At 49.0% G+C, this 16,260-nt stretch overlaps 1 protein-coding gene across 5 annotated transcripts in view; it reads right to left on the bottom strand.

The window, feature by feature from the left end:
• Positions 1-16,260, bottom strand: part of GRIK4 (glutamate ionotropic receptor kainate type subunit 4) — a 216,641-nt gene that overhangs the window by 60,885 nt on the left and 139,496 nt on the right. For all 5 annotated transcript variants that reach the window (XR_012577073.1, XM_074527833.1, XM_074527835.1 and 2 more), the window contains 4 exons: positions 15,183-15,280; positions 10,721-10,886; positions 4,764-4,942; positions 795-848 (listed from right to left, as the gene is read on the bottom strand). Coding sequence is in view for 4 of the 5 variants with exons in the window: in XM_074527833.1 (XP_074383934.1) it covers positions 795-848; positions 4,764-4,942; positions 10,721-10,886; positions 15,183-15,280 (497 nt within the window). In the remaining variant the exon portion in view is untranslated. The remainder of the gene's footprint in view (positions 1-794; positions 849-4,763; positions 4,943-10,720; positions 10,887-15,182; positions 15,281-16,260) is intronic.

The raw sequence follows: 16,260 nt of genomic DNA, 5'->3' as shown, positions 1-16,260 counted from the left end.
GGACAACCAGGAATATCTGGAAAATCAGGACAACCAGGAGAACCAGGAAAATCAGGACAATCAGGATCCACCCACCTGCTGGAGCTTCCCAAACTCCTGCACATGTCATTGCCCCAGCTCCTGTCACAATGTCCCCAATTCCTGCCTTTGGAAGCTGCACCAATCGTTTTTCACCTCCCCAAGACCTTCCCAACTTTGCAGGATTGAAGATTTTTTTAGCTTTTTATATATTTTTTCAGCTTTTTATATATTTTTCTTCTATTTGTAGCATCGTAGCTTTTAAATATGTAATTGTAGAGTTTCTGATGATTTTCCTGCCCTTTCTCACATGTTAGAACAATAAGCCAACCCTTCCTAACACATTCTTAAGGTTCTGGTTAGCCTGATTTTAACAACAGGAATTTCTAACGAGGACATCTTGTTTTGAACCAGAATTTAAGAGATGTAACAAGACACAGAACAACTCCAAGGGGCAGACCCAAGGGTTGGTTGCTGGGGCAACTGGTCTCTTGTTGGATGTACCTGTTAGATGAACTAATTAATTAACCTGATAAAAACTGCAGAAATCCAATACCACGTGTGCACAGCAAGCTTTTGTTACAGAACTGCTTTAGGAAATCATTTTTTTTTATATTATTTGGAAAGATTTTGCCTTTTGATTCTAGCAGCAGGTGACATCCCTGCCTCACTCCCTCCCTCCCCAGCACACAAGGCTCTGCCCACGGGTCAGGGGGATCAGCTCCCATTAAAATGACTCCACACTCAGGCAGGAAAAGCTGGGAAAAACTCCTTACCAGATTAGTGAAGATATAGGTGTAATAGGCAGATGCCATCCCCAGTTCAGCTGCCTGTGAAGGAGAGGAAAAAAAGAGATTAAACCAGAGCCCGACAATCTCCAATCTCCACTCCAGCAAGGCAGAGCCGGGGCCACATTTTGCTTTTTCAGGCTTATCTCTCCTTGCAGGAAGGGAGGGTGGGACACAGCAGCATGGCTGGACCTGGGAAATTAAAGCTTGGGGAAGGAATTTTTCACCAGGACTGAGTCTAGCTGAGATCTCCTGCCCACTCCAGCCCCAACAGAGGGAAATGACCCAGCTCCAGACCCCTGGGAGCATCCCTGCTCTCTCCATGGCATTCTGACAGTGAATTCAGGGATTCCTACATCCATCCAAGGTCAACTCTAAGGAAATCACCTGTGGAAAGCAGAAGCTTCTAAACTCCAGCAGAAAAGCTTTTTACAGACCCCAGTGGCCCTCAATGGTCTGGAGAGGTGAAGTGGGTCCTGCAGCCCCAGTCCTGAGAGCTTCAGAACCCCCTGGAATGAGGAATTCCATGATGGTTTTAGAGGAAAATCAGGATTTCTGCTTATTTTGTGTGTGGATGCTGCTTTGCTCCTGTTTTGGGGTATAACAAGGGAAAAGAGCAGCTGAGAGCTCCAGGCTTGTCCCTTCCACCACAAACACCATGATGGAGAGAGAGAGGCAGGAAAAGCTCCTGGGAGTTGCAGGGAATGGACAATCAAGCCACTGGTGGCTTTCCAGTTTTATCAGCCAGATTTGGGCTCAAATCCCACAAATTAATGAGCATGGATGAGACCCAGTAACTCAGCCTGCTCTCCAAAACTGAGGCAGGGCAGTGCTGGCCACAGAAACAGAAGAAAACAGGGCAGAACTGTCCAGGGATGCAGAGAGAAGGACACAGAATGTTCCACGGGGATGATCTGTTCTAGAGATCACAGAGCAGATAACTGAAGGCCTTTCCCAAAATTCTCACTGCACAAGGAGCTGGTTGTGGGAACAGATGCTCAGGAAAGTGGGGCATCAATCTGCAGATGCTCCTGGAAGCCTCTGTTCCTCTGCCAAGCACAGCTGCTCTCAAATCGAGCTCCCAGAGCCGGGCAGAGAGGTTTTCCCAGCACTGCAGACCACACAGAGCAATGGGAGGCAAGGAGGGAAGGACCAAAGCACCTCACTCCTGGTGTGAGCCCCTTTGATCCCTCCCAGAAGCTGTGACAACAAAAAGTGAGGGAAGGAAAGACAGAAAGAGGCAGCTGGGATTGCACCTTTCATTTTTCCTGTCTTTTAGCTGTTCCAGTGCAAAGCTGAGGCCACCACCACTGTGCTCAGCCTGGCTGGGCATTGTCACCCTGTCCCTCACCCAGGTGACACAACAGACACAGCAAAGCCGTTTGCCCCCTCATTTTTCACCCCCTCCACAGCAAAATTTAGCCCAAATTCCTCCTGCTCATCCTTTCCCGGGGACAGTGACAATGCCAGCCCTCCCTGTGACCCACTCTGAGGTCAGAGGTTTGGTTTCAAGGGTAGAAAATCAATTCAATTGACACCAATTCCCCCTGTTCATCCCTTCCTGGGGACAGTGACAATGCCAGCCCTCCCTGTGACCCACTCTGAGGTCAGATGTTTGGTTTCAAGGGTAGGAAATGAAGGTGAGCAGCAAAGCCTGTCCCATCCATTCACCTGGCAGCTGGGAGTTGGGGATCTGGGAACCATCCATGTGTCCCCAGCCCATCTGTGGAGGGTGGGAGATGAGAAATTGGGGATTCCTCTTATTGTGCAAGGCTGCTCTCCTGGGACAGACCCAGCAAACCCAAATTCCTGCTGTGGGATAGGACATGGATCCACCTGATGCTCAGCACCACCATCCCAATAAAACACCTCCCAGCCTCCCAAGGTGCAAGAAGTTGCCAGATTCTCATTCTTTATTTATTTCCCTCCATTTCTAGAGTCCTCCAGCTGGAAGAACTGGGTTTAACTGGGAAATGCTGGCAATTCCTGACATTTCTCAGGGGGGGCAGGAGGAGGCTGGAGCCGGGCAGGGAGATGTGGGTGCCTGGAGAGAGCTGCTGGGAGCCTGTGGGAAGTCACTATAGCAACAGAGGAGGGGGACAGCCCTGAGGAGCCAGGCAGCAACAGGGGAAAAAGGGGAAAAAACACACAAAAAAACCCTCTGAGTAGACAACCCCCAAAATTCCCCCAAAAAGGTCTATTTAGAAATGAAAACTGCATGCTGTAGAATAAAAAATTTTGAGGGGAGAGATGAATGATAAAAGCATCCCTGCTGGATGCTATCAAGGGTAAATCTGGCACAGGCAAGGCCTTTGGATGACAAATTCTGTGACAAAAGAGCCAGGACAGGGTGGAAAGCCAGGGGGATCCCAGAGCCTGGATCCTGCCTCCCTTCAGGAATGTGCTTCTTGTTCCCTCCAGGATGTGAGAAACTCTGCTCCATCTGGAGCCACTGCTCAGTTTTGAAGCAGGCTATCAAAACAAGCACTAGAAACTGCAGCCAGAGACCATTTAAAAATAAACAGAATTAAAATAAAATCTCGGTTAATAAGACAATAAAAAGAAAAGGAAGGAAAAAGTTAGACACCTAATGGGAGGGGAAAAAGGAGGCACAAAAGTCATTTCAGAGCTGAGCAGTCCTTCACAGCTCCTGGATGGCAACACCACTTGTGGAGAGCAAACACATCCCCTCAGAGCAATTCAACCACCCCTTGCACAGAGCCAGCCCTGGAAATCCCATCAATGGCAATTCCCCTCTGGGCAGAGCCAATTCCCAGCGCTGCTGTGGGAATTTTCACATTTCAACTGATGCCTTAAATTTTAGCTTTCATATTTTTCAGGTTCTGTGCTGCCTAGGTGTGCAGTTCTGGGTTTCACATCAGGGGATGCTGAGCTCTGTGCACAGAGCAGGGAGACAAAACAATTCCTGCTCCAGCTGGGCACCAAGGACAAATGACCCAAATCTCAGCCCAGGAGCACAAACCCCGTGGGCTGGAGAGAGAAAAACAAGCAGGGTGGGACTGCAGGGGCTAAAGCTGGAATGGGACAATGAACTGCAAGGTGCAAATGGAGCAGAACTGATCCAAGGGAGAGACCCCGGGAGCACTTGTGCATTTTGGGGCCATTTTGGGTCATCTTGGGTTCATTTTGGTTCATCTTGGGTGCAGCCCAAGGTGCGTCCATTGAGGCATTTTAATAAATCCCTGCTTTATTCTTTAGCTCTGTCCAGCCTTACAAGGCATCACAATAACCCACAGGAGCTGGCTGGGGGGAGCAGCAGCATCCCAAAGGACAGGGGAGGGATACTCACTATTGATGCAAGGTGATCCCAAGGCAGGAATAATTTACTCTGACTCCAAATGATTCAGAAGGCTGAACAATAGCTTTGTTTTTTTAGGCTATTCTATATTATATTAGGGTTCTATATTAGAACTGTATCATACAAAACACATATTAAAGAAAAACCCATGACTGTCTCCAACAGTCACACCACAGCTTTGACTGTGTATTAATTGGTCAATCAATATCAACAACCATCACCAGAGTCCAATTAACAAATCTGTTTGGGTAAACAATCTCCATAACACATTCCACGTGTGCCAACAACAGGACCAGCAAGTCAAGAGGAATTAAAACATATCTGTATCTCTGAGCTTTCTCACTGCCTTCCCCAGGAGAAATCCTTGGGCAAGCTGCTCCCTGTGCATCTCCCCTTCTGCAGGATGGTGGCATTGGCATGGACAATGATGGTGGCTTTGTTTATTAATTGGTCAATCAATATCAACAACCATCACCAGAGTCCAATTAACAAACCCTTTTGGGTAAGCAATCTCCATAACACATTCCACATGTGCCAACAACAGGAGCACCAAGTAAAGAGAAAATAATTCTCATCTCTATCTCTGCACTTTCTCACTGCCTTCCCCAGCAGAAATCCTTGCTCGCTGTGGGTCTCACCTTCTGCAGGATGGTGTGGGACATGGAGGCGTTGGCATGGACGATGATGGTGGCTGTCTTGTCATCCCGGATCTCCTTCAGGAGCGGCGTGGGGTCCCGGCTGTCGTCCAGCATCCGCACCGACAGCGTGTCCTTGGAGATGAGGAACTGCCGCAGCAGCTTCTCCAGGTTCAAAAGGCCTTGGGAGCAAAGAGAGAAAAAGGACGGAGCCCTGTGAGTTTGGGGCTTGGTTCTCCCATGGGACACGGTGATCCATGGCAGGACGCGTTCCTGAAGTTCTGGCTCTGGGCACTGCAAAGGAGGTTCAGTGATTGGTCCAGCAGGGAATGAAAAATAATGGAGTTATTATATTTCCAGTTATTTCAGCTGCTCCCCAGAAAAAGGGAGTGTAAGAAAAGGATTTGAGGCTCAGTTCTGGGTCCAGCATGGAATGAGAAATATTGGAGTTACTCCAAATGTTCCTCAGAAAAAGGGAGAGAAAAGGAAAGGATTTGGGGCTCAAATCTGGGTCCAGCAGGGAATGAGAAATGATGGAGCTATTCCATCTGCTCCCCAGATAAAGGGAGTGGAAAAAATGATTTGGGGCTCAGCTCTGGGTCCAGGAGGGAATGAGAAATAATAGAACTATTTCAGCTGCTCCCCAGAAAAAAAAGAAAGTGGAAAGGATTTAGGAGTCATTGCTTGGTCCAGCAGGGAAGGAGAAGTGATGGAGCTACTCCAGCTCTTCTCCAGGAAAAGAAAGTGGTCCCAAACCCCTCTTGGGAAGAGACAGGACCCTCAATACAAGGTCCAGACAAGGTCTCCATTATCTCCCTGCATTTGGGATTGTTCTGATTACTGGAGAATTATTCCTCCCCCCTCATTGCATTTCCAGCTCCCAAACTGAATGCCCAGGAAAGTGCAGCTTTTTTGGAGCTCTTGGAGCACTCTGATGGGGTTGCTGCTCTCTTCCAACAGGATGAGAAGTTCTGCTGAGAGCTGGAGGTCACTGCAAAAGTACAATATTAAAAAATCATGACAAAAATAAGGATGGGCACGTCAAGGGCTCCTTCCAACACAGCTGCCTTGAAGCCTAATAAGATGTCAAAACTCCTGCTGCAGATTTTGTTAGTCAAGAAAGCAGCTTTGATAGAGCCTCTCTTGTCTCCAGCTGCTGAGTTTCATCAAGAAATCACCTCCTGCCAAGTTTGATTGACCAGAGGAACCAGCAGATGGATTCATCAGCACGACACAGACAGCATAGCCACACATCCCATCCCCTCAGGAAGACAACCCCAAAAGAGGGGGGAAACAGAGCTGGAGAAACAGAACCATCAGCAGGATCACAGCCCAGCTGCCAGAAAGGCAAATTAACCCTCCAGTCAGAGCTTTACTCTTAACCTGACTTATTTCTGACTGCACGAATCCACTCATTCCCCAGCAGGTCAGGAGGCAGGGGAGGGTCACAGCGGGGTGGGATCAGTGCTGGAGCTCTGCTCTCAAGGACTTCACCAGGGAACAAAGCACAGCAGGAAAAGAGGCACATCCAAGATGAGGAGCCTCTCCTTCCCAGGGAGAGGTGTGAGAGGTTTAAAGCACTCTGAGCTTGCTCTGAGCTCCTGGCAGTGCCCTTGCCTCTCCCCTGTTCTCTGGGTGCAGGTAGGAGTTATAAGGGGTTATAAACCAGCTGTGCCAGGACTTTTCTGGGTCACACCAGCTCCTTCTTCTTCCTCACCAGGCAGAGAACTCACTCTGCCCTCAGCACACCAGGACCTCACCTGAACACTTCTTCTGTCTTCTAACCCAGGTGAACAGTTTTTCCTAAGCCCTCCATTTGACCCTTGAGGATGTGGAAGGGTTTATTTTCACCTCATTCCACATCTGCAGGGGGCCAGACAGGGCTGCTGGAAATCACAGCCCTGACACTACCAAGTTTGCTTGCAGCTCATCCCAGCAAACTCTGCTGCTGTGAAACCCAGGAAATTTTTTTTCTAAAGCTCATCAGGCACAGAGAGGAAGAAGTGGAACCAGAAGAATAAAAATTAAAAAAAAAAGAAACATTTGATCTCTGCCTTCAGCTTGAGGAAATTACCATTTCCAGCACATTAGATCCTACCTGTGGCCTCATCCAGCCTCCTGCTTGCAGCTGCTCTTGCTGTGTGCAGGGAAGTCTCTATTGTGCAGAGATTCCCCTTTGTTTGATGCTGAGAGGATGTGAGACTCTCGCTGCTGCTGCTGCCAGACTGGCACTTCAGAGGGATGTGAACCCCACAAAGGCTCGCAGACTCCTCCTGGCACCTTTGAAGTACCAAAGTGAGCACACAGAGGCTGCACCAGGCACCTGCTGCTCCAACACTCCCATGGGGAGCTCTGAGAGAGGTTCAGGCTGGCCTGTGGCAAGTCCTGACCTTGATTATTTGATTTTTTTCTAATGCAAACATCCAGAGGTGGCAGGAGCAGCCTCACTCCTGAGCTCTCAGCAGCAGAGCTGCTCTTGAGAAGGAGGAAAGGCAGGAGCTGGGGCTGTCCTGGAGTTAAAACACATCCCTGTTTAGGGCTCCTGCTGATGGAGGAGCTGCAGGGCTGCTGATGGTTCCACTCCTGGAAGAGAACATTCCCATCATCCAGCTTTGCTTTTAATCCCAAAATATTGCTTCATCTCCCTGGGTGTTTGAATTAAAAATAAAAATTTTAAAAAAGGACCAAGGATGTGCACAAGGTCTCGGACCTCACTACCCTGGTCACCCTTCCCAAGCACTGACTGTTATTCCCTCCTCTCTGGCAATCACAGAAGCTCCTAAAAAGTCCATGCACTCCTCTAATTGCCTTTTGGGATTAAGATTTCTGTGGAACCACACAAAACCTTCCAGATCAGCTCCCAAACCAGCTAATTCTTGAACACCACAGAGAAACTGAGTCAGATACTCTTATTCTATCCACCAAACCGAGTCACACAAATCTCATTTACATTTTACATCCCCCAGGGCATTGCACTTCGGCTGGCCCAAGTTTAAGGGTCATTTTCTGCTTCTGCCAGGGGAAATCACATCCAATCCCCAGAGGAAGGATGTGACAGGGTGAGTGTGGCAGGGCAGGACCCTGGGGTCCCATCACAGCCTCACACTTAAACCAAAGCAGCTCCAGCTTGCCCCTCCTGGGATCTAAATAATAACAACATCCCTCAAAGCAGCATTTCCTCACTGATGAGCAGGCAGCTCTCATGCTCCCCTCAGCTGCCTCAAGGGAACCTTCCAAAAGCCTGAAATGCCTCCAGTTAGTTGTTTAAGGACTGAGCTTAGGAGCAGTGCACTTCCTAAGGGAAAATCAGGGTTTGTGCTCCTACATGAAGCTCAATTAAGCCTTGTCTGTGCTCTGTTACAGTCAGGGCTTGTTGGGCTTCAAGCCTGGCTCAGATCAGCTCCTTGCTGAGCACAAAGAGCTGGGAGGATGAAAGGCTCCTGTCCCACTGCTTCCCTGGGTCTGGGAAGGACTCAGCACATCCTAAATATTGAGTTATCCAGCAGCACCAGAGCGAAATAAATTGGATTGCTTCAGGTAAGAGGGTTTGATCCAGCTAAATAAAAATCATATTAATCATGTTAATTCCAGTGGGAGACTCCTGGCCCAGGAGCAGGGCAGGGGTGCAGAGCCCTGAGCCTCCTGCACGGCAGCTGAGAAAACCTAATTATCTTTGCTTCCCTTCTTGCTTACGGTTAAGGTTAGACAATGAAAAATTCCAGCTCTGGGAGTGATGTGGGAGACCATTTGCATGATTTTAATTGCATCATTTCGAGCCAGGGCCTTTCCTGGGGTGGATGTGAGCACTGCTCACTGAGGGTGATTTACTGACCCACCTCAGCCTACTGCCCTGGGGCACAGAAAACACAAAGAGGAGCTAAAAACACTTCTGGTCCCTGAGTCCCTGTGCAGGAATCTTCCATCAGCTGCTGCTGGGGAGTTTGCTAACTGGGAATGGTGCTGGGCCAGTCACAGAGCAGCATTCCTGTCACCTTGTTCTTCCAAGTTTATCTAAGTTTACATCCTTGTAATGAACTTTCTCACACAGTTTTATATGAATAATTACTGTTTTACTTTTTTTTTCTGTAATTTGGTGGGCTGTTGGTTTGTGCAGTGTCATTGGAGAGGTGGCACTGTCACCTTCCAATCCACTGTCACTTTTGGAAATCTATAAATGTTGCAGTCAGAAATTAAACTTCTCTTCTTTTTACCTTGGAGGTTCCGGCCTGAGTGCTGTTTTATTTCGTGTCCTACACAATCCCAAAGCTGTCCCTGCACCCAGGGATGGTTCCAAAGCCCCTTTTCCAGGCCAAACCCCAGAGCTGCTGTGGCCACCCCAAACCCGCTGCATGGTGACCTCAGAAAGATCAGGGATGCTGAGCCTGCTCCTGCCACAGCAGGAGCTCTGCAGGGATAGACACAGGCCTGGTGAGGTGGAGAGGGCCCTGCAGAGGGAGGAGATGGCTCTAGAATGGTGGAGATGGCCCTGGTGAAGAGGAGATGGCCCTGCAGAGGGTGAAGATGGCCCTGGCAAGGTGGATGTGGCCCTGCTCAGTTGGAGATGGCCTTGCTGAGGTGGAGAGGACCCTGGTGAAGAGGAGATGGCCCTGTAGGGATGGATATGGCTCTACTGAGATGGCTCGGGCCCTCCTGAGAAGGAGATGGCCCTGGCGAGGGTGGAGATGGCCCTGGTGAGGGTGGAGATGGCCCTGGTGAGGGTGGAGATGGCCCTGGTGAGGTGGATTGGGCCCTGCTGAGATGGATCCGGCCCTGTCAAGGAGGAGATGGCCCTGCCGAGGGTGAAGACGGCCCTGGCAAGGTGGATCTGGCCATGCTGAGATGGATCTGGCCCTACTAAGGAGGAGATGGCTCTGCTGAGGTGGATCTGGCCCTGCAGGGATGGATCTGGCCCTGCTGAGGTGGAAGGCCCATTGTCCACACACACAGTCCCCAGCAGATGCAGGCTGCAGAGCCCAGGAGGATGCTCTGTGCCGACTGTTACTCAAATCCCACTTTTAGGCCACACAAACTGCACGTGGCTTTGAGCAAGCCACATTTCAAAGTGCTTTACTTGCCTAAAAATAACCTCCAGAAACAGGCCTACGCCTTTCTTAAATTTTTTTCTTTTTCTTACCCAAAGCCCCATCTGTGGAAGCAAAACACTCTTCAGATGGGCAAACAGAAGGCAGGATCATTTCCACCTATCCCCTTTCCTCCTCTGAAAAACTCCTCCATTGAAGCTGGCCGGGGGCTATTTACAGACCACGAATGGGACGGGGCTGCTGTGGAACTGCCTTGAGCTGTTTGATTTTCCAGCACCAGCCTCATTACATGGCTGTGACAATGGGAAGATGCCAGCAGTTCACACACTAGGCAGCAGACTCAGAATTTTATGTTATAACTTAGTTTATAAGTTTTTGGCCCATCACACAAAGCAAAAGCACATTGACAGCATTTATATTTGTATAGTATATGTTCTATATTGACAGTAGTTCTATCCAATCACTGTAAGCACATGTACCTTTGGTTAAACAATGCCTGCTTATTTAGGATACAATACCTGCTTGTAAGCCTTAAAACACAATGCACAGAGCTCCATTATGAAGCTTCAACCTTCCTAATTTCTCACTAGATAAACTTTTCTGTAGCTTAGACAGTTATTCTAGACAAGCATTAATACACAGACCATTGTTCTATTTGTCCTTGCTTTTCTACAGTTTAAATAATTTTTCTGCTGACCAATCTCATGGCTGCTGCTTAGCTCTAATCACAATTCTACTGCTTCTGGAGCCTGTCTTTTGCAGCTTCCCCAAAACCCTCTGATTTTGTGGATTCCCACACTCCATGGGGCACCAGGGTGGAGAAACTTGGAGTGGAAAAGCTGCTCTGAGCAGAGACATGAGGAGCTGGGACCAACCAAAGAGGAGATGAAGCAGAGGGGCAGGAAAACCAAGACTTACATTCAGCTTTGGCACAGATGAGGCAGGCAGTGGTGCAGTTAAAGAAATTCAGGATTCCTGCCACGGCCACGCTGATGTCGGTGTTGCTGGGGTGCAGGTTGAGGGTGGTGAACCTCTGGAGCTGCAGCTTCAGGAACTCCTCTGGAGCCACTTTGAAGTGAGGAACCTGGGGAAAGAAAATATAATTAAAGAGGAAGTAGAAATGAAAACAAGTAAATCTGTGATGAAGGGCCTGTGGTGTGAAGCACACAGCAGGCAGAAAGTGGAATATCCCAATAAAACGGCAGCAGCAGCACTGGAGTCAAGAGGGGAGGGTGGGACTCGTGCAGCAGCAGAGGAAAATAATTATCACAGCAACAAAAACCACGGGAAGGAGCAGAGCAGGAAGAGTCTTGCTGAGCCACTCAGAGAAAGGCACCAGGGACTGTGATTACAGCACAGGAAACCTTCCCTGTGAGCTCAGCCTAATTAGCTGGGGCACTAATTGTGGCTGGGCCCAGCCTTTGCTGGGGGAGGATGCTGTGCAGGGACACAGGGATCACCCAGGGCCCTGAACCCAGCCCTGCCCTCTGCATGGAGGGGCCACCAGGTAATTCATTAGCAGAGATGAATGTCACAGACAACTTTTATGAAAAATCTTTTCCTTAGGATTTTTCCTCCTGAGAAGCTGGGAGGCCTCAGGAACAAAATGCAAACAATGGTTATCTGCTGCTGTGGAATGCAACAGGTGCATCTGGGATTGGTCTCATGTGGTTGTTTCTAATTAATGGCCAATCAGTCAGGTGGCTCGGACAGAGAGCCGAGCCACAAACCTTTGTTATCATTCCTTTCTATTCTATTCTTAGCCAGCCTTCTGATGAAAACCTTTTCTTCTACTCTTTTAGTATAATTTTAATATAATATATATCATAAAATAATAAACCAAGCCTTCTGAAACATGGAGTCAGATCCTCATCTCTTCCCTCATCCGCAGACCCCTGTGAACACCGACACAGATGAAGGCAAGAACGAGATGACCCCGTGCTGGCGAGGCTGGGCAGGGGAGGAACAGCACAGCAGCCAGAAGCTTTGGGCATTTCTGACCAGACAGGGCTGGGAGCACCAGGGCTGGGCCTGGGATGGGTGCAGCAGAGCAGCAGCTGGAGCAGGATGTGCTCCAAGGGGAATTTTGGGAGCTGGGAAGGCACAGGGCTCAATCTGAGGGAGCTCTGCTGCCCACCCTGCAGGCTGCAGCCACATTCCTCCTCACAGAGAAAAGCAAGGCACGATTCTCCCCAAGAATATTCCTGGGTTTCACATTCTCTGAACCTCAGAGAAAGAAAAAACCAATTCTTATCTCATTTGCTGTGCCTGTGTTTGTGCCAAAGTAGAATGCAATATGGAGATTTACCCAGAGTGATGGTGTTTTGTTTCCTTGGCCTATCAGGGCCACGTGTCTGTCAGAACTGTGGGCTGACAGTCATGAGATTCTGGGCAGTTGAGTTGAGTGCTTGGCAGATTCAGTTCAGATGTAATGTAATATAGTGCAATATTGTTGGGAAGGATGAAAGTTTGACAAGAAAGTCTCACAGATATGTGTGCTTGGCAGAAAGATTTTTGAATGTAGAATCTGAAGAAGGAATAGAAATAAAAGCAAGTTTTGATATGGAAGAAAAGAATTGCTGAGCCAGTCTCACTGGATAACCAAGGAGGCAAAGGGTGTGTGAGTTAGAAGGGGTTTTTATGGCTTAGAGCAAAGGATAAACCCACCCCAAACAAGATGTTTTACCAAGCAGGAAGAGAGCACAGGAAAACAAGGCAGCAAAGTTGCAAGTAGAAAGAGGTCTCAGAATTTTCCACTGCAAGAAAACTGAAAAACAACTTCTAGCTTCAACTATAATGTACTGACTGTTAGTGATTGGAGAACAGTGACATGAAAATGGTAATTACAATAGTTATAATTGGCTACAGGTAAAAGTTAAGGTATAGATTGGTTATGGTGTATGAAGATGCTCAGCAAAGAAAAGAATAGAATGTATTATCACCAAAAGAAAAGTATATAATGAAACGTCACCAAAAGAAAAGTCTATAATGCATTGTAACCTAAACTCAGGGTGTCCAGGCCTGCCTGCAGCTGGAGCTGACAGCTGTAGGCACAGCTCTGTCACCCTGGACTGCTGTGACACCTTGGATACAATAAACTGCATTTTGGATACAATAAACTGCATTTTGAAGAGCCCCTGGAGTCCCACATCCCTCATTTCGACTCTTACATAATATAGTATCAAATAATATAGTATAATAAAGTAATTAATTAGCCTTCTGATAAGATGGAGTCCTCCTCATCATTCCTGCCTGCAAATACAAAACAGACCACGGATGGAGTGCTGGACAGACACACAGCCCGAGCCCAGACACTGCAGGCTCAGCCTGATAAAGAGAGGCAATCTTGTTTTCCTCCTGCCAGGTGAATTATTCTGGAAGAAGCAGAAGTCGGAGGAAGGGAAACATCTGCCACAGCTTTGTTAGCAGCGTGTCAGGTCCTCTGCGCCTCCTTTGGAAGCCATCAGCCCCTGGCTCCCTCCTCTCCCCTCCTGGGAGAGCCCATTAGCAGCTCCTCAGGGCTGCTTTAGTGACAGCAGGAGCTGCTGCTTAGCAGGGCGAAGTTAAGGAGTAATAAGCTGCTATCCGCCTTGATTCCAGCCCGCAGCCCTCAGCCAGGAGGGAAAGGTGGATTTCCATAACCAGAGCAGACAGGGCAGCTCCAGGCAGCTCCTGATCACTGCTGGGAGGGATCCACACCAGCCTGGGGCTCAGAGATGCAGAGACAGGGGAAGGAATCCACCACTGCTCAGTGTTCAGCCCCTGCCTTCATACCCAGGAACCCTCCTCTCCTGTCCAGGAGCTCTGTCCCACTGCAATTCCCCTTTCTGGACATGGGGAAAGGGATTCTTGTGTGGGAGGAATCCACAAAACACATCAGGGCTGAGCACAGCCTGTTCAGCCCTGCCTTCATCCCAGGAACCCTCCTCTCCTGTCCAGGAGCTCTGCCCCAGTGCAATTCCCCTTTCTGGACATGGGGAAAGGGATTCTTGTGTGGAAGGAATCCACAAAACACATCAGGGCTGAGCACAGCCCTGTTCAGCCCCTGCCTTCATCCCAGGAACCCTTGTCCCCTTTCCAGGAGCTCTGCCCCAGTGCAATTCCCCTTTAAGGAATGGGGGAAAGGGATTCTTGTGTGGAAGGAATCCACAAAACACATCAGGGCTGAGCACAGCCTGTTCAGCCCTGCCTCCATCCCCATGAACACTTGTCCCCTTTCCAGGAGCTCTGTCCCAGTGCAATTCCCCTTTTGGGACAGGGGAAAGGAAAGGGATTCTTGTGTGGATGGAATCCACAAAACACAGTGGGGCTGTTCATCTCCAGCCCCAGGAACCCTCCTCTCCTGTCCAGGAGCTCTGCCCCAGAGCAATTCCCCTTTTTGGACATTCTTTGGGCATGAGAGGGGTAACATAGGACAGATTCATCCCTCAGAACATCAGTCCCTCCAGTGCTTGCCTGGGGACACTGCTCCCTGTCCCCGAGGGGTGGCTGCAGGCACAGGGGGCTCTGTGCCCCAGCTGATGCTCCAGGGATGGAAATCCCACAGAATTCCTGCAGGTTTGCATCTCATGGAGAGCATCAAACACCTCAGGAGGGCACCAGCACTCACCTGTCCTTCCTGAAGAAAAAAAAAAAAAAAATCAGGAGCCTCAGTTCAGAGACTCAGAAGGAATCTGAATTTCAGAGTAAAACCACTTGCAGAGTTGCCTTTTCTGTCACGGAGAACAAGTCCAGGGCATTTAGCGAGAGAAAACACTATAAAACACCCCCAGGAGACCCCTCCTGCTGCAGCCCCGTGCTTCAGGGCTGGAGGATCCCTTCCCTCCATCCCTTCCACCCTCCAGGAACAACAACCAGTGTTGTATTGCAAACCAGCACTCATTTGTGAATGCAAATTATTTACAGTGCTCAGTGCCAGCCTCCTCTGTTGGAAGGCTGAGCTCCAGAGAGAGCCACTAAATGGCTGAGAGATGTTATCTGCCTTTAAAGGGATGAACTGTGAGAAGAAAACTCAATTTCTTCTCCAGAGTGCAGAGCCAGATCCGTGTAGGAAGGTTCAGGGCTTATAAAATATTAAATCCAGCACATAGCCTGGACAGAGATAAAAAAAGGGGTTGAACTGGATGGAAGAGCAGTAAACATAAAGGAATGTGCACAAAGCCACAGCAGGAGATTTGGGTTTGCATCCTGCAGGGTGAGCTTTGGGCTGTGCAGCCCTCAGTGGGGATGTGGGGGTGAATGTGAGGAGCAAAAGGGGGTGCAGGGAGGAAAAGGGAGGCAGAAAGAGGCAGCAGAGGGAAAAGGGAGACATTTCAAAGGTCTGTGCATTAGGAGGAGGGGGATGAACCACGCTGACATCACAAAGGGATTTCCCACTCACCTCTTTCTCCCCACAGATGTTGCTGATGATGGAGCTGGAGGCTGGGCTGGAGGAAGGTCCCAGGACTCCCACCACGCCTTTGGGGAGGATCTGGCACACTGTGGGCAGCAAGAGGGGGGACAGAGGTCAGAATTCACCCAATTTCCAGCAGACAGCCACGCTCAGTAAGAACACGGCCTCACCTCCTTCCCACAGCACCCTCTGCGCCATTTCCACCCCCAAATTCCCTTTACTCCCCCTGAAGCACACTCCATCTTCCCCCAGTTTTAAAACCCCACCTAAACTCTCCCCAAAACCCCAAAATTCTCAACTCTGACCCCTTTCTGTCCCCAGGTCAGAAACATGAACTAAACTTTATGGAAAGATGCTAAACACCGCAGTGCCCTGGCTTTAAAGCATCAAACAGGCTTGTAGCAATTTCTCCCCTCATCTTTGCAGAGTTCAGTGGTAAAAACAAGGATTTCATTGCTGGTTTTCATTTGTTTGGTGTTGTTTTCTTGCTGGCAGTAGTGAAATCTTCTGGCTCCCTGCCACCAAGGTTAGCAGAGCCATAAAAAACACCTGATGAACTGAAGTTAAATCTCTTCCTGGGTTAAACTGCAAGGGTTTTTTGGGTCCTTTTAATTCACAGCACAAATCCAGCTGAATTTCCACCTCCCTGCTGCCATCCCCATCCCCTGCATCACTCAGAACCTTTTCTGCAGAGCAGGAAAAACCTCCTGAGCAGGAGGGGAGAGCCCCTCATGCCTCAATCCCTGAGCCCCAAAAGCCTCCTGAGAGCTGACCTGCATCAAGATCCTCACACACTCAGCTTTTTCTCCTGAAAAAACCACATTTGCTCAACTGGAATCTTTCTGAGCACAAAGAAGGCACCAAAAGGGAAAAAAGAGGCACCAAAAATCTTGAGAGTTATGGCCAGGGCAAGCTCACAAGGTTTCTGTGTATGGAAACCAAACCACTGCATGCCAAAGCTGAGATTTCAGCTGTCATCACTATCAAACCTGCCTCTTCCCCTGGCTTGCACCTCAGAACAACTCTTGTGAGGGTTGTGAAGAGTTGTTTGAGCTGGAAAAATTCA

Source organism: Zonotrichia albicollis, chromosome 27 (assembly GCF_047830755.1).
Source record: "Zonotrichia albicollis isolate bZonAlb1 chromosome 27, bZonAlb1.hap1, whole genome shotgun sequence".
Taxonomy (NCBI): Eukaryota; Metazoa; Chordata; class Aves; order Passeriformes; family Passerellidae; genus Zonotrichia; species Zonotrichia albicollis.
The sequence above is the reverse complement of the archived record's forward strand: the minus strand, read 5'-3'. Positions and strand labels throughout refer to the sequence as shown.